Source organism: Anas acuta, chromosome 4 (assembly GCF_963932015.1).
Source record: "Anas acuta chromosome 4, bAnaAcu1.1, whole genome shotgun sequence".
Classification (NCBI taxonomy): domain Eukaryota; kingdom Metazoa; phylum Chordata; class Aves; order Anseriformes; family Anatidae; genus Anas; species Anas acuta.
Genome location: NC_088982.1, coordinates 65178925 through 65202021, shown reverse-complemented (window position 1 = coordinate 65202021; position 23097 = coordinate 65178925). Strand labels below are relative to the sequence as shown.

Sequence of the window (23097 nt, the reverse complement as noted above, 5' to 3'; positions counted from 1 at the left end):
CTTGTTTTCCAACAACCTGAAAGTAAGTGTAGTCTGCCTACTGCAAGGGAGAGACCTTAGCCTTGTAAGCCTTGCTTCTGGAAACCATGTTTTTAACTTGCTTATGGGGGTGATGTTTGCTTTCTTGCTTATCCTACTCAGTAACAGAAAGGAAAAAATGTCTCTTCAAAGCAGCTGCCCAGTTTCTTTCACAGTTGTGGTAGCATCATGATAATTGTGGGAGAAAAGTGTAAGAGTCCATTAAAAGTAAACACTCCTCCCCACATCTTGCAATGTTTTTCCGTACCTTTTTCATTCACATAAAACATACAATGCCTCTTGCAGTATATTTGGATGGAGACCTTTTACTTTCTCATCCATTTACAGTACAGTGAATTTATTATTTACTCTAGGTTTTTCATACTGTTGAACAAGCTATAGTCAGTTACTTTTCTCCAGGAAGCTTAGGCTAGGCAGTGATTTATGCTAATTCTCTGCACAATCATGTCACCAGAGGTGACTGCCTGGCCATTCACCCAAATTAACAATCCCATTCTGCAAGCAGTATTTTGGCTGATAACAAATAAGCAGGAATATACCCAGTAGTGGAATGGAAAAAAGGAATATGACCAAAAGGTGGTGGCATTTTGTTTATTTGTTTTGTTTAGTTTTGTGAACTTACATAGTCGTTGCTGAAGTACTATTCCTGCTGTGAGGTACCCAACTGCCTTCCTTGTGTGTGTAAGGATCAAACCTGAATTATTCATATAGTAGGGATTCCAACAGGCTTTGATCAAACTGCAAAACCCAGATGCTTAAGGTGGTTAAAGAAGTGTCTGAACTGGTGCTCTGCAATGTAGATGAGTTGTTAAGGTGGCAGGCGGGTAGTAAGCATAGGAAAAGCACTTGTGTGGGCAGGTGAAGGATTCACCTCTCCTTACCTTGCTAGAAGGAGAGGCTGACCAACGGAGTGAGTTTGGTCACAGTCCCCCCAGGTATTAATTTCAGCTCATTGGTTAGAGACAGATATCCTAATAGCGAGTGATTAATATTACGATGAAACACAATCACCTACACTTCAATGGGATTAACACGGTTAAGTGCTTTAGTGTATCGGTGCCAGCAGGACCAACATCCTACACTTTTGAAGAGGTAGCATTAATTCTGCATTCAATGAGCATGTCTCCAGCCACTATTTGCAAGGCACTTAGCTTTGAACAGAGACACAACAATTAAAATGTATTTCATGGAAGCCCCAAGATACACACATGTTCTGTGCATAGAGATTGCATAGCTTATGGGGTTCATAATCCCATCTTCTGCCTGTTTATATTAACTTTGTTTTCTCTTTTCATTTAAGTTGAAAAGAAACATTGATTTTTAAATTGAGGAGTTTATTTATGAATTTATTTTGTGCTGGAAAAAAAGCAGAAACAGTAATGCATGGTATTCATGTGAAGGAATATTACATTTGAAAGCACTTAAACACTTGCAGAAATCCTCTTTGCAAAAAAATCCTCTCATCCCGACTACTAAATATTTAACAGATTGTTGAACGATCAAAGTCCCTTTTACAATTTTAAAATAACATGATAAAAATGAGTTTAAATTCTCTAACATTTGCATTTGTGACAGCAAGAATATGAGAAGCAATGTCAAATGCTTGAAGTCCTCCCACTTATGCAGTGATCACTGAGTCATTGTACTGATACAAGCCAATTTAGAACACTTTACCTCTGCTATAAACGTTGGGTCTAACTCAATTGGGAAATGGGAGTATCACCCACACAACACACAGCTCTGGAGCATTTTTCGTTTGCTCGAGGTAATCAGCAGCAGTATAAAAAACAACTTCAGTGATCAAGGCTTTCTGTTTCTGCAATCGGAGGAATATTGTCTCGAAATCCTGTTCTGAAAGGCTTCTTTGACTTGTATAAATCTTGTTTCCACAGGGCCTTGGAAAATGTCTTAGGAACACACTTTATTTGAGTTCTGTCCCTTTATGTGTGAATCTTTAAGCTTCTATTGCATAGAGGATGCAGTAGAAAAGCTCTCTTATCACTGATTTAATTATGGAATTACAGATGGGTGGATAAATACTGAGCCTGTCTGTCTCACTGGATAAAAGTGATAGGCATCAGGTTTCAAAGAAATCATAGCTTATATTAAGTGGTATGATTTGGCACATGAAATACTTCAAGTTTCTTCAGTTGCTTCTTGATTCACTATGGAGTTATTTTGGCATTAAACCTACATAAAATCTTTCACTCTTATGGAAGCTCGCTATTTGCTTAAGTATATGCTTTAAAATCTTTTGCTAAATCAGGGCTTATATGAATTTAAATGAGTAAAAATAATTCAAGTTCAAGTAGATCAGCTTTTAAGCTTTAACTGCCAATATTATTTTAGGCTTCACTTATCAGAATGCTACAATAAAATATACATTTGTTGTCATTGTTGCAAAGAGTGCACCGAATAATAGAACAACCTCAGCTCCCTCAACCACTCCTCTTAAGATTTTTTCTCTAGACCCTTCACCAGCTTTGTTGCCCTTCTCTGGATACACTTCAATATCCTTGTGGTGAGGGGTCCAAAACTGAATTTGGTATTCTAGGTGCAGCCTCACCAGAGACAAGTACAGGGGGACAATCACTTCCGTGGTCCTGTTGGCCCCACTATTTCTGATGCAGGCCAAGATGCCATTCATCATTATTTTCAGTAGTATGGTTTCTTGCTGAATCTGCTTGTTGATTTTTTATTTTTTCTTTATATAAAATAGTAAACACATCAACTAGCTTCATGCTAAACCTCTGCAAAAATTACCATACTTTATTGACAGCTGTTGAAGTATCTCCATGATGGGAGAGCACAAACATTTATCATAGACAACTGGAACAAAATAGAGATGAATAATTTGGAAATCATGATTAAAAGATGATATAGCGTACTGCCAAATGTTATTTAGTTTTTTCGTTCATGGCAAACTACATTTACTTTTAGCTTCGTATTCCACCTAATTATTTTCTAACTTGGCTCATTTTTAAAATGGCATTTGTGCATAAATTGACCAGCTGGGCATCTAACTGATGATATAGCTTGAGCATTTGCAAACGCTTCAGCATCCAGCTGTGATAATCATGCAAGTGCATTGTTCATGTTGAGTTCTGCATGAGTGATTCTCAAGATCTGGCTCTCGTTCATATCTAAATGCTCACCAAAAAGAGTGCGCGTAGAGGAGTGTCTCTATAAGTGATAGCAGATAGGTTCTTGTGTTGTTTTCAAACTGCAAGGAGCCATGTCAGAAGCACACCATCTTTTTCTGAAACATGGACCAGTCCTGGCAGCCTTTTTGCATCATCCTCAGTGCTGAAAATCTCTGTAAAGCTGTAAAATATGAAAGAGCTCTACAACAGTGAGAACCTAAATGCTGAAAATGTTGTATTCCTCTGGGCAGCATATCAATGTTGATCACAGAAACTGCAAATGTGAATTGTAGGAGAAAGAACCGCAGCAACTATCATTTGCTGCTTGTGAACTGTATGTTCTTTCAGCTCCTTCTTTGTGTTTTAACTGAACCCCTTCATTAAGACGGAATAAACTTTGATAATTATTCTCATAGGCATGACATACATAAAAGTGTTCTTTCTCTACTTCAACTGAGCTTCTGTAAATAACAGGTAAATGACTTACAATTTGAAGAAAAGTAGGTTTATTTATTTTGTTCTATATATGAATAGTCGAAAGTTGAGGGTAAAATGAGTGCAATTGCTATGCTAGTAATATTTCATTCAGAATTTCCAGACATAAATGTTTGTTTTTTTTTTTATTTGTTTGTTTCTGTTTATCTGGATGAAGTGAACAGAATGAATACTTTACCTCAACTGCTCTTTTGAATATTACCTCAATGGTGAATATGCACCATTTTTTTCCTCTTGTATGCTTAAATATTAGTGGGGCAGTGCCTCTAACATAGTTAGAGTTCCCTCTCTCAAGCCATAAAGTGAAGAAGAGGGTATTTTGCTTTTGTTATGCTCCTTGTGGTTGTGGCACCAACTGACACTTGTGAATTGTGGCAGTTTATGGTGAACATTTTGCTGTGTCACAACACTGTGACTGCAGTTCCTTCCCAGTACAGAGAGCAGACCTCTGCCAAACAGGCAAAACTTTGTTGAACTACTGTGGTTAATAATAAAGGAGGACCAGAGGGAAAAAAAAAAAACAATTCTGATAACCTATTTTCCATGTTTGTTTGTTTGTTTTTGTTGGTTTATTTATTTATTTATTTTTGATCACTTATGAGCAGGTCTGTATTTTAATTTCAAATGATTTGACAGTTTATCAATAGAAGTTTCTTTTTGGTAAAAGCAGTGCAGTAACAATTCCCCTATGAAGCTACATCAGTGGCTGAGGAGATCATCAGCACACATTAGTTAAAGTGGCTTTCCTGCTTTATACCCCACTGGGGCTTGGCCTCCTTTTCCTGTAGCAGGCCGACGACTGCCTCTCTGACCTACTTGACTCCGTTCCAAACACCAAGCAGCCACATCCTTACTATAGCAAGAGATACCTTACGTGTGACTCTGAAACAAGCAACGGAGATACAGCGCAGTGGATACTCAACAGATCAGCAAACTGTATTGTATGAACAGAAACAGGTTGTTTAGTCCAGGGAAAAGGAGACTGAAAGGAGTCAGGATAATGGTCTGTCCTGTATCAGACAGCTACAGAGAGAAAGGGGATTGTGCCCAGTGGGAATAGGACTAGAAATACTAACATTAAATGGCTGTGAAGGAGATTGAGGTTGGGCACCAGGTAAGACTCTAATGCTAACAGCAATTAAGTGCAGGAATAGATTGCCTGGCCATGCTGTGGAACTTTTGTCACAAGAGGCTTTTAAGTCAGCTTTTCCCAAACATCTGTTGGGAATGACATAGGGAAAGCTGAACCTGCCTAAAGCAGAGACTTAGGTGACTCAAGGCCCTTCCAAACTTGCACTCTTGTGATTTTCTATATATGAAGAAGTAATACAGATTTGCGTGGTATGTATCACTTTCAGAACAGCAGATGTCTGAAAACAGGGTCATAATTTTGCCTTGAACTCCATTCTCACAAAGTCTAGAGGACAGGAGACTTCAGTCTGATCTTTCCTTCTAAGCCAAAAAGAAAAGCAATGGTAACAGTACCAAATTCCAGGGAGGATGGAAGGAAACCACAGATACACAAGTATCATATATTTAGGAACTAGTCCTGTAATATTCTCCTTGCCTTCTATGGTCTTATTAAATAATTCCTTCAACTTAGCTAAAAGGAATTATTCCCCTTTTAGAGGAGAAAAGTTAAGAGTTTAGGTTAAGTTTGTGTTTCATGCCAGTGAACTAAGTAATTTTTCCCAATGCAAGTGAGAGATCTGAATAGTTACATGCTTGCTTCCACATGAAGAGGGATACTTCAGGACTCTAAATTTTAAAATGCATCCTGACTTTCTAGTCATTTGTAGTGTTTGATCTGCAGCTGAATAGATCACAATTGCAGGAAATACACCCAAAATCTTTATAGTTCAAATAATTGCTGCAGGCATTTTTCAGAGCAATTGCTTATTTCTTTTTTAGATAAAGCATTTTAAAATTCCCCATCTAGTAAAGTGCTGTAATATGTTGGAATTGAAGGAACACTTTGAAGAGAGATGCTCACTGCTAATAGTTGAGAGTTAACTCCTTCACTAGCAGCATGTCCTGTCCATCAGTTACAGCCTCTGAATGTGACCGTACTGCCACTAACTCCCCTGTCAACCCACAGCTCAATATGCTGGAGAGTAAAAGCAAATGAGTGTATGCTTGTTGCAGTAGTTTATCCACTCGCACCCTCCTGGAATGAAGTACCGTGTGACATGTATAAACACATCAGAATCTGACCCTACATTTACAATGTTTTGCTTTTTGGAAATGTTCAATTAGATGAAAAGCAAATGGGATTTTATTAATCTCTCTGCCTCTATTCATGAGCACATACATGTGCATGTGTGTGCCTGTAAGTGTGTACATTTTTACTTATTCATATTTTGTTGTTTAAATTGCATTTTTTAGTAGGCAGTTTGGAAATGAGTGAAGTTAGAATAGAATACAATAGTTTCATTTGTACCTACAAAGATTGCATGTTATTTTATTGCTTGGTGATTACATTCACATAAGATGTGATACAGAACTGAAACGTGTGCTGTCTCTGGGGCTACATCTAACAGTGTCAGAACTAGTGCTGTCCACGATGCTAGAGCGTTACTTTTCCTGCAGCTCTGTATAGGGGATTGTTTTCTAATAACAGAAATTATTATGTTTTAGAGATTGTTTTTTCTAGGTAATACAGCACTGGATGAACTATTTACATGAGGTGAGATCTTTTTTAGAGTGAACTTATTTTCCTCATCTAAATTTTTCTGTTAGTAAAGAGAATGTATACTTACAATGAGTAAGTACAGCCTGTACAATGAGTTTTGGAATTTATCTGCACTAAAAATTTATATTACTTTGAAATGTGATTATGATCTTCATGCGGTCTTAAACAAAGTATAATAACTTTGAAGCATTGAGTGGGACCACGCTATTTTAAATCGTCTTTATTAACATTAACAGTGAAGCCACATCTGAAGATGATTGCTTATTTCTATGCTGACTGCAAAGTCATTGGTTTACTTAACATGATCAATCAATGTTATTTACCATTATGTTCTGTTTTTATTTAATGAAGACAAAGCTCAGGTATCATACTGGGAGGTCGTTCTTGATAATAGGTTCATACGGATCAGACACTCCTTCGCTGCAGTAGAGGAGGTCAGATGTGTTTGGATAATCCCATGGAGCTCCTGCAAGATGTAGGGGTATCCTCTTCTAAAAGACTTCTAATTCAGGTGATTGCTTTAGGATTATATGAGCCTATAAGTTCCTTTATACTTTCCTGACAGGTCTCTTCATCTCTCCTCTCTATCCTAGGACATAATAATTTCTGCTGTTCTCCTTTGGGATCTTCCAACATCCTTTTTAACATGCATTGTGTAGACTGAAGTCTGGATTCAGGAGAAGGCATGCTTGTAATTGACCAAGCCAATTACCTCACAGACCTTGTTAAAATGTAAAAGAATGGTCTGTATTTCTTCCAGTAGCATGACATCACTGGCTAATATTACTCTTTGACGTTGTAATTCATTTCTGTGCACTATTTGTCCATCTTCTTCGATTTGTTGAGTGCCTAAATGCAGTATCTTAACACTTTTTTCCCATTGAACTGCATGTTATTTATTTCAGTCACTTATTCAATTTCGTTCTGCTCACTTTAAATTGTAGTAAGAATAACAAAAATAAATTCAGGCTATAAATTGTCCCTCTATTATGCTGAAGGCCGAACATACAGTCTTTGGTCCTTCTTCCAAATCCTTAATGAAGTTATTGGTGTTACTGAATTGTGTGTCTGGTCTCTGTGAAATTTTACTTGATAGAGACTTCAATTTTGGGAATGATCCGCTTGAATAATGTCCAGTATCAACAAGGCTACTTACAGTCACCCTAAAATATTTTTGTTAACCTATGCTTCTCTACCTTTTTCAGAAGAATGTCAAGTGTGACACAGCAAAGACTGTAGTAAATTAAAGTTATCTGATATCCATGAGGAGAATTACACTGACCCAGGAGAAAAAAAAAATAGTTTTGTCATGGTTTGTTTTGATTTTGGCTTGAATCCATTTCCCTGTTTTCTCTAGCTGGTTTCAAAAAGTTTTCTGTTTATTTGGGTATTTTATTTGTTTGGGCACTTAGCTGACTGGTCTGTGTTCCTGCTCCACTTTTTTTTTCATCGTGAGGAAGAGCACAAGTTGGCTCTCTTCCAAAATTCAAGTCTCTCATCCCTCTTCAGTAAAGGTTTTGGTTTTGCCTTGCAGCTGAGAGAGTTTGGAGCTTTTTGGCAGCCTGCCCCTGACTTGATGTTTAGCTAGCATGTGTCGTTCCTGGTACTTCACAATTAGATGGAATGAGTCCTAGCTTTTTCTTCCCCTAGCTGTGGAGTTTTCAATGTCAATGTTCAATGTTTTCAGTGGAGTTTTCAATGGTTCAAAGGTGAAAAGTGTGAAGGTGGAAGGATTGTGTGTTCTGGATGCATTTACATGCATTATGGATGGCACATCAAACCGGCCCCTATGCAATTTATTATTTCACATCATCAGTAATTAATGCACGTGTCTTTCATGTGACTTTCAAATGTATTCCACTTGTTAGTAGGACCTGTAAACTACATACATTTATAAATGAATAACAAAAGTAACAGCAGCTCTAACTAGGTAATTTTACTGGCCTGGTTAATGCAAAACATGAATATGGGTTTTAGGAAAGTTGATTGCCCACAAAAATGTTCGCGTAGTACTCTGAACTGAATTTGATTTCATCTTTACAAGTACCATTAAATGGGGAAATTTTAAAGCAATAATATACACATTCTGTATTGTATTAAGATATTTCATTTTTTTAAGGAATTTGCAACAGTTCATAAATTTTTGTAAACAGCCACTATTTGTACTCACTTGCAGACACCACGATGGGCATGTAACTGCAGACATTTAGACAGTCATCACATTTCTTCCTCTCTCTATAGGCCTCAGTCTTTATCCTTTTCACTTCTTTGTCATTAGCAACTGGAGGGCATAAAAACATGAATCTAAATGCAGCCTGGAGCACTTGCAGGCACTATGTTAGCATTTTGTTGGACTTCTGCTGTTGCTCTGACATTTATTTGTTTAATTAAATGCCTCTTCTTCACTTACACTCTCTATTTAAGGAGGAAAACAGTGGCCCCATTTCACTATTAACATTCTGAGTCATGAATGAGGACAGCTAGATTCCTTCACATCTCAGGCTGCATGTAAGCAATAGTGCTTTCTTGAAATCTTCTTTACATAGGTGTTTAGTGTAGGGATAATTAAAAGCTTTTTTTTTTTTCTAGGCAGTGTATGGGTGTGTTTGCTCTCTGTGTCTCCCTGACACTGGAATAAAACCACTAGACTGCTGCTAGTGCTTTTTCATTCCCAGATGAGGCTTCCAGCCACAGGCAGGAGGGGAGGCACTGGCTGTTTCAGTGAGTGAGCAGGAGCTTGAGGGCATCCTAAACTGACCTGACAACTCAGTTATAACCAATCAGCCCCACACAATGAATACATTAGGACTAGGAAACCAAATAAATCAAGGCCATTTTGGCAGCACTTTCTTTTGCACGCTATTTTGGATTTTCTGTTTTGTTTGTGGATTTTTCTCCCTTTTGGGTAAGTTCGGCTTTATGTTCAAAATATCTGTAAAAGGTAAGTTGCCACATGGAAAAGGCAGTTACTTGTTCTCTTTGTTCCAGTATCTAGTCCCAAAAGTATCTTGACATTTGATGGAGAAGAAAGAGTCCACGTGGTTTTTCATTTCAAAGGGGAATTTTAATCCCACTGGCAGAGCAAACTGCAGTTCAGCTTGTAGTAAGAAATTAAATTGGGCAGCAGGCAAAATAGCTGCATGGGTATACAAAAGGTAATCTTTTAATCAGGAATCCCCAGATTTTTCTGCAAGATCTGCCATATAATGATGGTTATATGAGGGAAGTTCTTGCAGAGTGCATAATATCAAAATGAAATGGGCTTAGTGAGGTGGAAGGGATATTCAGTTACCAGTGGTAAGGACTTAAGGCAGCCCTGCCTGTTTATAGGTTTGGGATATGGTAACAGACACGAGACTAACAGCTTTAGCTGTTAACCAAGTTAAAGCTGCTGACCAAGTTAACAGCTGTTAACCTTGCCCACCAAATATCACATCCCGCCCCACCTCTGTGCCAGTTCTGTCCTTGATGTGCACAGGGTCTGGAAATACAGTAGTAGAGAGCAATACTAGACTTACACCAGTTTAGCACTACATGGAAATTTGCAATGTAATGATGCTATTGGATGTAATTTATTTCTTTTTTTACAGTTTTATTTTTATTTTGAGCCTCCCAGTTTGCACCTGATCCATATGCACAAATGTCTGGACTTCATCAACAGTGCTCTGCGTGGGATGTTTCAGTGAGGTTTTCAAAGATTTACATAATGGACTTTAAAGGCCTTTACAAAAGAGCCATCCCAAAATTACCCTGTAAAACAGTTGCTTACCTATTCTTGTTCACTGCCTTCTCCATAGAGCCTTTTGGTTCAAAACTAACCATTATTTATAAAATATTCAATAACAGACTGGCAAGTGATGTGATGTGACCAGAGCTAATGAGTTTATAATATTCTATTTTCTTTAAAATAATTATGATTTCTCATTTTACTTTAATTTGTTAGGTGTTTGGGGAAACCACCTTATTGTTTGCCTTATTTTTATGTATATCGTGGTTTGTGGACAGTAGAGCTTTCTGCTAGAGAAATAATCCTCCCACGTTATCTGCATGGGAAGTTTCATAAGAATATAAGAACAGTCTGTTTCATAAGAACAGACAGAAAACCAGCATGTGTTAAATAACATGAACGTGAACATTTTGGGGTGGGGAGCTTACAGTGTATATTAATACCTGATGGGGGTGGTGGTAAAGAAGATTGAACCAGACTCTTAGGCAATGCCCAGTGAAATGACAGGGGGCACAGTCAGCACTAACTGAAATGCAGGAAACTCCATTTAAACATAGGGGAAAACTGCTTCACTGCAAGAGTGGTCAAATGCTGGACCACAATATCCAGTATTGTGGGGAGATTGTGGGGAGGACGGTCAAAACCTGACTGGACATATTCCTGAGCAGCCTGCTGTAAGTAACCCTGCTGTGAGCAGAGCAGAGGGCTGGACTAGATCTCCAGAGGTGCCTTCCTGCCTTGGTGATTACTGAACTGACTTCCAAGGTGATCTCCTCTTGCTGGTATAAATAGTTGAAGACCTAACACTTAAATACTCTGCTTTACTTATCTCAGAATATGGAACCACTCCAGAAGGAATTACTTTGCAGTAATCATGAGAATATTTATGATTGTAAGACATTTTTAGCATTCATATTGGAAAGAAAAAATGTGTTACTAGCCAGAGAGAGTAAATTACACTGCATAGAACTACTGCTAGGTTACAATTACACTGCTTCCTTTTAAAGTTGCTTTTGTCTGTGCCTTGAGGTGAAATAATTTATTTCTGATTTAAATAACTCAGCGTTCAAAGACATTTCAGTGAGAAAATCAAATGCACACTCCAGTACCCAGTAGGGGACCATTTTGGTACCCAGTGCTGACCAAAATGTAGTAGCACAAGCAGATAGCTTGGTCAGTTTTCAATGAGTAGAGCATCTTAAACAGTCTCTTCCCTTCTACCAAGAGTGTTATAAGGTGAAAAAAAAATGAGTAAAGGGAAGGAATGGGTTGCTATTTTTCACTGAAAACAATGAAATAAGAGAAACCCATTAGTTTTCTTTTTCCTGGTAAAAAGGTTAAGCCTGAAGTTTTGTCAAATACTTCTATAATTTAAACAGGGCTGGTTAGGCTGCCTGATGGTGTGCAGGTCTTGGGCTGTCCAAGTCTGATAATCACAAAGCTTTGTCAAGGTATGAATTCCTTAATTCCATAATTTAGGTTAGGGTCTGAGACCACAAGACTAGAGAATGCAAAAGTACTAGTCTAACCCAGAGCAATCTGGTTTTAAACCAAGATACAGGCAGGCACTTGTTCTTCAGGGAAGCCTCAGGAGACAAGCATCTCTCTTCACTTCACCTTTTAACACCTTGATTATTGCATGATTTGCAATTTTCCATTTTTAAGTGTTTTGCCTGCCAAAGAGTTCAAATTCCCCATTTCAGAACTGACGTAATCTCTCAGAAATTTAATGTTTAGCTTTTCAGATCTTCTAATAAAAACTGTCCCTCTGGAATTACCTTTCTATATGGTTTAAAAAATAAATAAATAAAAGAGGTGGCAGCTTGAAGGGAAAAACATCTTTCATAATATGAAAAAATTGTTCTCTAAGGTGCTTTTCCTCTTCTGTAACTAAGTTAGGATATGGAATTATTGATCATGAGAAAGTAAAATTGCATTTCTTTGTTTTAATGGAAGTAAGTAATGATATAATGTGTACCTTAAATGGGTCTCTGTTACTAGGGGTGGTTGTTTACCTTCATGATATTTTAACCTTAGAGGAATTGTACATTAGAAGCAGAGAGAAGAGCCATTAAAACTGTGATGTGGTGATCTGTGCTATACTTTACATGTAACAAATGTGACATTGAGTAACAGCATTCTCATGTGATCTGCAGTGACATCAAGATGAAGGGTAGTGTTTGGGTTACTGTTTACAACTAGACAAAGGTGACAAGCCACTCCAAAGCGGAGTTCCCATGGTGGTTTGGTATGGTTTGTGAGTTGCTTCATTTCAAAGAAATACTGATGTTGTGATCACTGTATTTTACTAGTGCTGTTGGTTCTTTTATTCGAGGCCTTAAAGGATTCTCCATCCTGAACTTGCCATTGGTACTTGCTAAAGGAAGTTGGGAAGATGATAAATTCTGCCTTTTTTAGGCATTGTGTCTCTGTAACCCTGATGGGCAGCTCAGAGGTTCCTAACAACAACTACAAAAAACATACCATATGAGCTTTGAAGCTCTTTTCTAAAATTCTGCTGGCAAATCTTTTGTTTCATCATTACTAATGGTCCTGGTGGTTTTACTTGCTGCCTATTTTCCTGCTGCAGATAACGTTAAACTTCACTTTCTTTCTCATGCAACCTCCAGGCTGATTTTTGAGCACCGTTTTTTTTACTTGATGTACCAATTGTTAGCCAAAGCTGTTCTTTAATGATAGGGAGAAGCAGAAATGAAACAGTATTTTGTAATAAAAGAGTGAGCACTAGACAGGAGCTGTAGGCCGTTAGAGCTGATACGTTAGATGAGGTGCACTGTAACAGCTTTAAAATTTGCATCACACACATGGTGTAGCTAATTCAGCCAGAGCTGGTAGGGATTAATTCTACTTCTCAGAGAAGTAACCAGGCAAAAACACTTCTAAAAATGTGCTTAAAAGCTAGGATAATTAAATATTGCACATCAAATAATCTCAGGAGCTTAAGCATTTTGATAAGCCAGGGTAGGACTGTAAATGGGCCTGTTTTTTCTGATAGTTTCATGCCTGAGAAATTGCATGTCATGGTGAACATCCAAAAATATTAGTTCTCCTGGAAAACACAGGACTAAATAAAGATATTAGCAGCTCTATTCATCAGTGTCCCTTCGATTGTGGAATTTGTCTATGTTAACTGTACCACAGAGCAGTGCAGAATACTAATTAGCAGGCATTGTGTGAAGGGAGCTCAGCAGATTACCAGGTATTGACTCCACACAAACTATTCTGTTTACCTCTAAAGGAAACAGGATATCTGGTCCCATTTAGGAGCAATGTATGTCTTCATACTGGACCTTTTATATTACACTGGTGACTTGTCCTATGTTTTTTACTTGCCCTATCTTTTTCACTTAGGTATACTTGAGGAATTCACCAAAAGACTGTATACTTCTATCCCCCCCAAAAAACAGGCACAACCAATTGAAATTTTTCTGAGATAAGAAAATAAGACTCCAGCAGAGCTGCTGACTGATACTGTGTCACTATTATAACAGTAATCTGTAGTAAGAGCAAGAGAGAAGAATTCACACTATAGAAATAAATTCTGCACATCATGGGCTTATATATTGAGGGTGAAAATAGTGTGCGCATGCACGTGCACAAGTACCAAAGTGAATATATGACTGAACTAAGGACGAACAGGTTTTGTATCTGGCAGATAAAGTCACATTCAGTGCATGGAAGGATACAGCAAGTGAGGAATGGAATATGACTGTTGTTACCTGGTTGGACCACAGAAAAAGCTGATACATGGCAAACAGTGAACAGCAGAAGTGTGAGGCTGAGATGAAATAGTGAAAGGGAGTAACAGCAAAAGAAGGGAGCAGAACATCAGAATAAGCATGAAAGTCAGTGCGAAAAGCCATACAGGGGGACAAAGAAAAGATGGGGGGGTGAAAGAGAGGTAATTATTAAAGTCACATCTGAAGTATGAACAATATGCAGGATAAAATGTGTTCAGTGCTAAGTATCTGAAACCGAAATATGCAAGGCCTATCTCCTTTTCCTGTGTTCCTGTGTTTGCAGAATGTTAGTATTGTACAGTTGTTATTACTACTGAACACTTATTATTAGGATGTACAAATTCTTATACAAAGAAGCTAATAAAAGGAAGAAAACTAAAAAAAAAAAAAAGATGAGGAAGTATTAAAAAGAGCAAAGAGGGATTGATTGAATTCAGCTATGATTTTGGAGAAATTTTGTTCATGTGTTAAGCATTTTCAAGTTCAGTCTGAATTACTGGGTTTAGTTTTGTGAAATCTCGGTGTATCGTTGAGGATGTCTCATGTAACATTTTAGGAATGTGTCCCCTTATTTCAAGTAATTTATAGAAATATCATAGAATCATAGAGTGGTTTGGGTTGGAAGGGACCTTAAAGATCATTAATTTTATATTCCTTTCCACGGTACTCACATGCAAGGTTTTTTTAGTGAATTTCTTCCTAAATTTCATAGTTTTTCTTTAGTACATTTCTGTCTAGACTGGCAAGTGGAATAATTCAATGTAGTCACAATACTGCCATTGAGCTTGTCTTCTGGTTTTCATATAAATTTTCTTACAGTTTAGTACTAACTCCAGCAGTCTGTATGCTAGGCAAAACTCATGTTTCTTCTCCATGACCTTCTGCATTAACAGCTACTACAGGAATTGGCCCTATTGGCATGGTTTTTGTTTAGTTTTATTTTGTTTTCCTTCAGAACTTGTGTTTGGTTTAGATGATAAATAGTACATACAGTTCTAGGAAAACACACAGTTTTACTCAGCAATTTAGTCCTTATTCCTATGTAATCCCATTAATTCTTAGAGGTTCTTGTAAAAATTACCACAGAAAGTAGAAACACTTCTATAATGGTCAATAACCGATGCCCAGAGGAGAGTGTAACAAGTCTTGCATCACATAGTGCCTCATGTCATATACTAATACTGCATAGAGTAACGTGCTAATTGACGTAAGAAAGCATATAAAAATGTGACTCATTAAGGAAAAAAAAAGACTTTTCCCAATATGGTTAGGTTCTAAAACTGTTAGAAAAAAAAAAAAAAAAAAAAAACAGCATGCAGAAGTTTGAATTATAATATTTCTCCCTCCTTTAGCCACTTTGAAATAATGGTAAAACTAGAAAATAAGCAATGATTTATGAGAGTGATTAATCTGTCTATAATATAACAAAATATCTAATAGGATTAGTGTCATTCTGTCTTGATACCACTCAATTCTTTTTGCCTGCTCTTACAATTACTTTTGCACACCTATGACTTTATTCCCCCAACTAGATAATAATAATAATAATTATTACATAATACTAGATAATAGATTATTCGATTAGATAGTAGTAATTAAATAATAATAATTAGATAATAATTCCCCCAATAGATGTAAATGGGACAACCAACTTGAACAAGTTATGTGGGACTGTATTTACCCTTAAGGAGCAAAAGCTTGTTTTGTTTTGCTTTATGACTTGTCCAACACATTTGCAATGGGTTTAACTTGGTGGCAGTATCATTTTTTTGTTTAGATTGACTTCTTGGCTTGTCCATGGCAAGAGAGAAGTGGGATAGCAGCACTTCAGCTCTACAATAAGATAATGGTAGTCATTCACATGGACACCCACAAGGAAACTGGAGGAGATCTCTCTGGAGTTGATGTTCTCTAGTACTTCACAACCCCCGGCAACATCCTTGAGCCACCGTAGCTGCACTGACAGTTAAATGGAAATCAGGATGGTACTTAAGTAGGAAAAATTTACAACAGAGCTACAAAACAGAGGTCCAGACTCAAGGAGAGGGGTCACTTAGGATCCAAAATACATTATGGGCTTTTATTATTGTGCATATTTCTTGAGTTTTTGTTTATACTTTGTAAAATCCCTTTACAGTCAGTAGTCACTGCTTGGGGAGGAAGGACATGCTTTGGAATAAATGTTGAAGCAAGCAGTTTGTCTGACACTTTTCTTCTCTGTTTTAAATGTAGAATGAAGAAGGTTTCCTGCAGGAAGGAATGGTGAACAATACAGATGTTCCTGTGGATCCTGAGAATGAGGCTTATGAAATGCCTCCAGAGGTAAATCTGTTGTGGTATTTGCTGTGCATGCACACAGGAGAAAAGCAAGGGTGGGGAGCCACATGCTTGAGTGGCATTACTGTGGCACACACTGGTGGCATTACTGTGGCACATAATGGTGTGTGCTCCAGCACAACAAAGACATTGATGTGCTGGAGCATGTTCAATCAAGTTGGTAAAGGGTCTAGAGAAAAAGTCTTATGAAGAGCAGCTGAGGGAGCTGAGGTTGTTTAGCTTGGAGAAGAGAAGGCTCGGGGAGACATTATACAATTACCTTAAAGAAGGTTGTAGTGAGGTAGGGGTTGTTTTTTTCTCCCAAGCACCAAATGATAAGACAAGCAGAAATGGCCTCAAGTTGTGCCAGGGGAGGTTTAGGTTGGATATTAGGAAAAATGTCTTCACTGAAAGGGTTGTGAAGCATTGGAATGGGCTGTCCAGGGAAGCAGCTGAGTCACCATCCCTGGCGGTCAACAAGAAACATGTAGATTTTGTATTTAGTAGCATGGTTTAGTGGTGGACTTGTCAGTACTAGGTTAAAGGTTGGGCTAGATTCTCTTAGAGGTCTTTTCCAATCTAAATGATTCTATGATTAGTCTGAAAATCAGGAATATAAAACATCTAGGCCATGATGCAGTAAAACTTGCTTGATCTTTAACACCATGAATATAACTGAAAATATGGATGCTTCTCAAGTACCTGGAGTTAAACACATGTTTAAATGATTTACTAGCTCTTATCAGTATGTGCAGCACCTGGTTTGTTGTTCAGCCCAAAGGTTCTTCTCCTCCCATCTGTGGCAAGTGAATTGCTGTGAGTGGCCTCATGGGCTCCAGGCAATATCAGTGGGGACCAGAAGAGATCCGTCTGTAATTCTGACCATGCCGGGTCAAGTCCTGTATCAGTACAGATAACATGCCTGAAATGTGTATGTTAACAGTTCAGCCACAGATAAGGCTCACCTGCCTCTGGTGTTTAAGGAAACCATTTAAGGCATGAAGTGTTTCACAATGGCCCTTTGTAAGACAGCCTGCAGTCCTGATTCTTCAGTGACAGGTTCATGTAACTCACTGTAAGCAGACATAAGAGCCCAGTTGCAAGTATTCAGATATTCATGGTCTTTATTGTTGAAGCACACATCCAAGTGTTTTGCTGGATCCCGGATAAAGTGTAGCAGCTTGCTTCCACTCAGATGAACAGGATTAAAAAAAAATAAATGCCGAAGAGTTATATATGTAGACTTCACACACAGAAAGCCAATGTTCCCCTTCTTCCCTAGATCATTATGCCTGCTGAGAATTACTCACAAGTTCATTGCTGTGAGTCTTTCTGGTAATTGAATTGTATGTTAACCACTGTGAAAGCCTATTCTGTAAACACCACGGTTTGTAAGACAGAGTATCTGGAAGATGTAACAAAATAATAATAAAAGGCAATATCCTTATCACATGAAAATCCATATTTTTTCACTGTATCTAGTATGACTAGGACAAGCAGTAAAAGTTAGGTTATATGTTAGGTTGTATTTATCTGAAATAGTAGCACTGATGTCTGCTCTTCTCATTAGGAAGAGTATCAAGACTATGAACCCGAAGCATGAGAGACCTTTCCTTCCTTTGTATCTCCTGAAACCTACTAACAAAGACGTCACATGCTGTACAAGTGCTGAGTTCCAATGTGCCCAGTCGTAAAATTTTTTTACAGTTTTTACAGTGTATTTTGAAGTCTTCCATCAGCAATGATTGGAGTATCTGTGACTGCATCCACCTTGTTTCAGCATTTCCCTCCTGCTGAAATGAAAGCTGGTTGGCAAGGTCATTGTTGTGCTGTGGATATTGTGGCTTCAAGTTTAAAAATTAAAAAGAAAATACTAAATAAAAACACCTAAGTGTCTACTGCTTATTTTTAACTCTGTACATGTTTTGTTGATAGGCTGTCAGTAATTTGATATTGTTTATGATACAGTTTTTATTTGTTTCCAATGACTATTCTTTCTGTGCAGAGATGACTTATTGTGAGAGCTTTATATATATGTGTATGTATTATATATAGAAAAAAGTAACTGAGCATGAACTATGCACCTATAAATATTAGCTGTTGAAATTTTATTGTTTTGTGATGTGTTTTGTTAACTTGTGTCTGTAAATAATAGTGTTCAACTGAAGCAAATAAAATATAACCCATTAAAAATGAACTTACAAGTTAGTGATGATTTGTAACACCTTATTTTCTCTGCAATAGCACATGGTGAAAAATTCAGGCTGCATTGCTTCCTGTGAAAGAGCTGGAGGAACAAAACAAGCAAGCAGATATCTGGTTTGTACCAAATCAGGATGAAGGATGAGAGTATCAGGGCTGGTTCCTCAGCTGGAGTAAATTGTTTGACAAAAGAGATTTATTTGTAGTGCTAATGAACTTTCCACTGTAAGGAGAACCTAAGAGTGAATGGAGCCATTAATAATGGGTTACAGAAGGCTATCAGGGTATTGTGAGGCTCTTTAAGGAATTACCTTTTCAAGGTTGTTAACACACTGGGCTACAAGAGTACAGAAGAGTGATGGATTAGTTGCAATCAAGCTGTCTTGTATAAAGTCTCATTTAGTAAAAGTACAGTTTAGCGTCTGTTTTTACAGGTGGTAATTTTAGTTATTATGTTGCCTGGATACTTTTCCATACATTAAAAAGATATAAACATGAGATGTTTTTACTTCTCTCATGTTTTACTGTCTGAATCAAATGTTGCCTCTAACCCTGAACAGTACAGTTTTTTTTTCATTTAACATTCTGTAACCCTAAGTAGGATTTTAAAGTACCCTTAAAGTCTTTCCAGTGTTCTGGGGCATGCCCAATGTGGAACAGATTATATGCAGGTATGTGCTCGTCTCATTTGTATACTGTGGGAGCTGACAGTGTCGTGTCATACTTTCAGCCAAAATCACATGAACATGATGTTTTCATGGTGCTTTGAGAACTGGTGTTTCTATTTCCAATGTCACCTTCAAGTCCCAACCCCATATTTCTAGAGAAATTCATTTATTTCAGAAGAATTGCTACCAAACTCTTTTTCAAAAGCAATTAAAAATCCCCTTGATCATTCAAACAACTTGTGGATATTTTCATCAATAGTTAAATTGCTTAATGAAGCTTAAAGCCCTGTGCTCTTTTGCAGAATTCTTTTATGGTAATCTGCAACAAACCATTATCAATTTTCAATCTCCTTCACAGATGATGTGTCAAGAGAATCTCTTGACCCGGACATACTGTTAAATTCTTAATGGCTCAGTGGTAAATCTATTGATTGCTTCCATGTAAAATTAGTATCAGGACAGCATATAATGTAAGATCACACTTTTATAATTGTTAATGTTGTTTAAAGATCTTTCTTTTCTAACAGAAGGAACTGGGAGAAAAGCACAGTGCTGTAGTGTGATTTTTTTACCTAGTGTGCTAGCAGAGACTCAGCCACCAAAAGCAATAACAGAGAGTTGCTTTCCTAATGACCAGCCAAATGTGTGATACTGCAGGAAACACTGGAAATAGCAGCCTAAGTGTAGTACAAATCTCTGTTGTTCATCTTCTCTTCCACAGGTCTCAATTGTTTCTCTATTAGGAACTCAAATTAAATTGTTTTGTTACTCAGATGTTGCAAATAAGTTGCACACTTCTTAAATAAGCTGCGGGAGTATTGTGTCATAAAAAGCAGCACTGAGAATAAATTGGCTCCTGAGACAGACCCATTGTCTGAGCATATAGGGGTTAATTATTTTCTTTTGTAGGTTAACATCAGTAAGTCATTCAGACTTTTCAGGTCATTCATTTAAAATGTATCATAAGTGATCGGTGTGGTTCTCGTGCCTCTTGCTAACATGCCCTCAAATGGCCCTGAAGGTCCATGGGACCCCTGGTTTCTATGGCAGCACAGTGTGATGCACGGCTCTGGTAACAAGCTGCATTTTAATTAGATTCCTTAAAGGCTGTCCAGCCACCCTTTCCAGGTACAATAAATGCCATTTTGTCTTATTTCCTGCAGTGAAATGAATGCTGAAATGTGGATTGCAAATGTCAGAATTGTCCTGGATGCTGAAGTTGAACTATATAGCTTTTGCTGTATTCACATTTTTAAAAGTGTTCTGGGTATTAAAAAGTGCTTCTACCATGTTGCGATAATCTTTGCTTAAGCAATGTCTGCCAGAGAGGAATATATCTCAGAGCTCTGTTTTCTGCAAGAGCCTAGATTTCAACTCAACTGGAAGCAATCTTCTGTCCTCAAATTATGAGTTAATAATGAGTCTCACCATGTCCCAGTCCTCCAGGGAAAAAAACACGTGTTGCTTTTTTTCTATTTTGACAGCCTTAATTGGTCTTATAATGGCTTCTAATTAGACACATTGTAATATCATTTTTATTACTGTAAATCATAGTGTTAATACTTGTGTTACATGCCCTTGGTTTAATGACTTTCAAGCTATTGTATTTGTACGAGACATAAGGCAAGAAATGCTTTCTTGCCCCTAACAAGGCTTTCCTTTATTCCCTTAACACAGTTGTAGGTGAATTAAGGTAAGTTATGTCTTGAACTTGAGGAGAAGTTACACGCCTGCCTCACTTCAGTAAGTACCTACTCAGCTCATCCTAGCTTTCCTGTCTTGGGCACTCTGGTCTCTGTGTTCTCATTTAGAAGCATGTGACATGGACAGAGGATCAATCAGTTTGGACATGCAGGGCTGTGCATTTAGTGGCTGAAATTCATCCAAGAGCAAACCAGTAGGCAGGCAGAGAAGGCTACCTACACATAAAATCTTAATATACCACATAGGACTACTTAATTACCTCTAAGATTTTATGCAAAGTTGCTTGAAAGATCCCCACTGTCTTCACATGGCTGTTTTAGGACACCCATAGCTTCAATATACGTTTGCTCGTCTCACAAAAATGAGGTTTGGCAGTGCATACTGATGTGATGAATTTCCCATTCTTCTTCCTACGCTCAGAAGGCAGAAAACTCCTGAAATCTTTACTTCTAGGGTTTCCCAGAACACTGATGGCACAGCATCTTATTTTTGTCAGATAGATGGTGCACAGTGGAGTTGATAATCCAGAACTCTGATCCCCAACTCACTGAAAACAAAGGGAGTTTTTCCATTGATTGTCATGGGTGTGAATGATTCCTGGTACCTCTCTGAAGTCTGCAGAGCAATTAGAAATAGCAGAGATCAGATGATCATAAGTCCCTTGGCAGAATATGTAAAATTGGCAAAAGTAGCAGAAAAACAAAGATCACCATAAAACCCCACAGCCAAGCCCTCACAAGGCTTTCTCAGATGTGATCTTACACATTGGCAGAATTCTGTAAATGCTGCATGGTAAAGCATACCTCAAATGTTGGGTTTGTACGGAGTAGTTGTCCTTAGGTTGTACATCCTTCAGCTAATTGATACTTAATGACCTATTAATGCAAACTAAATCTTTGTCTTCTGCTCTGGAATTGCTTAGAAGGTAAGTGGGAAAAGATAGATGGTTGCTTGATGCTGGATTTGGGTTTGATTTCAGTCCACACAGGGCTTTCAGTAGCATTGGCTGAGTTATCTTATTCTTTTTAGCCTCCAGCTCAAGGCTTTGAATATTACTGGAAAAGACACTAATAATAGTCTTCACAGGGTATCATTCTGCTTGGATGACCATGGGTCTGAACCAATAGCATCAGTTTGCACAAAAGCAGACTTGCTCGAGAGTGAAGGTAACCAAAAGCAAATGAGATCTTAGCCTTTAGTGCCTCTATGCTGCATTTTTAATGGAAAATATTATCTGTTTAAAAGCAGAAATAAACAATTTTTCTCAAGCCAGCCTGACATTTAATGTGTAACTCAGAAGGTTCATCTGATCTAAAAAAGGCTGGCAGATGGAGAAACAGCAGGTGGAACCTCAGATGAGACAGCCGAGAGGTAACAAACAGGGTAGAAAATTAGGTCAGATGAGATTTCTTCCATGTTAGAAGAAATGCTTTGAAAATGCTTCCTCCAATGGAGGCCTAAAAGTGGGTTTTCAGCATTTTTTGTTAATATTTGCATCTCTGAATAGGTCAGAGTCATCAGAGTCTATCAGCATCTGATCCCTAACTGGCATGTTTCTGTGGAAAAAGGGAATGTGAGATTTACATATGCACTTGAGGAGACCTGTCTTTAAAAAAATAAAAATAAAAAAAAAAAATCTACCTTACCAAGAAGATAGGACACTGTTGTTGAGTGAAAGAGAACAAATCTGTTAGCAGGGAAAACATAAAGGACAATAATTTACAAATAATATGACCAAAAAGATAGGAAATCTTATCTCAGGCCACTAAGTGTCACTAAGTGACAACTTTCATTGACAAGAAAAGGTGATGGCAGCTCCCAAGAAACACTTAAAACAAAATTCACTATTCATAAAAGCTTCTACCATTTATTCAGCCTCCTCACTCCAAAATCTACTTCCATTCCTGGCCCAGATTTGCAGCAAAACAGTGATATATTTCATTTGAATAATTGGATGTTCTTAGGTGTGAAATAAATGAAAATTCAAAGCCTTCATCTGATGGAGACCCACTATTCAGAAAATGTTTGAAGGAAGGAAAGGAATTTCTGGAAGCCAGATTTTCTCTATTTTTTTTTTTCAATTTTCATGTATTTTAATATGTGTCTGTGGAATATGATTTTACACATGTTCACAAGGACACCACCATCTTAGATCACATCGTGTATGTCTTTTTTCTCATTTGCCCATGTTGCTTTGGAAGCTTTTCAAAGTATCTTGCCTTAGGAAAGTGTTCTATGAGTTTGTCTTACAAATATATATACAAATACACACACACACATATATATTAATGTATATTCTATGTGTGCATCCATGTACACAGGTAAGTATGTATGGGCATTACCATTACAT

General features: G+C 37.6%; 1 protein-coding gene across 1 annotated transcript in view; it reads left to right on the top strand.

The window, feature by feature from the left end:
- The window catches only part of SNCA (synuclein alpha), a 70153-nt gene extending 51783 nt beyond the window's left edge, over positions 1-18370 (top strand). Inside the window, exons 5-6 of the mRNA XM_068681704.1 lie at positions 16090-16179; positions 17744-18370. Of these exons, the coding sequence (XP_068537805.1) occupies positions 16090-16179; positions 17744-17776 (123 nt within the window). The 3' untranslated portion in view covers positions 17777-18370. The remainder of the gene's footprint in view (positions 1-16089; positions 16180-17743) is intronic.
- The last annotated feature ends 4727 nt before the right edge of the window (positions 18371-23097 follow it).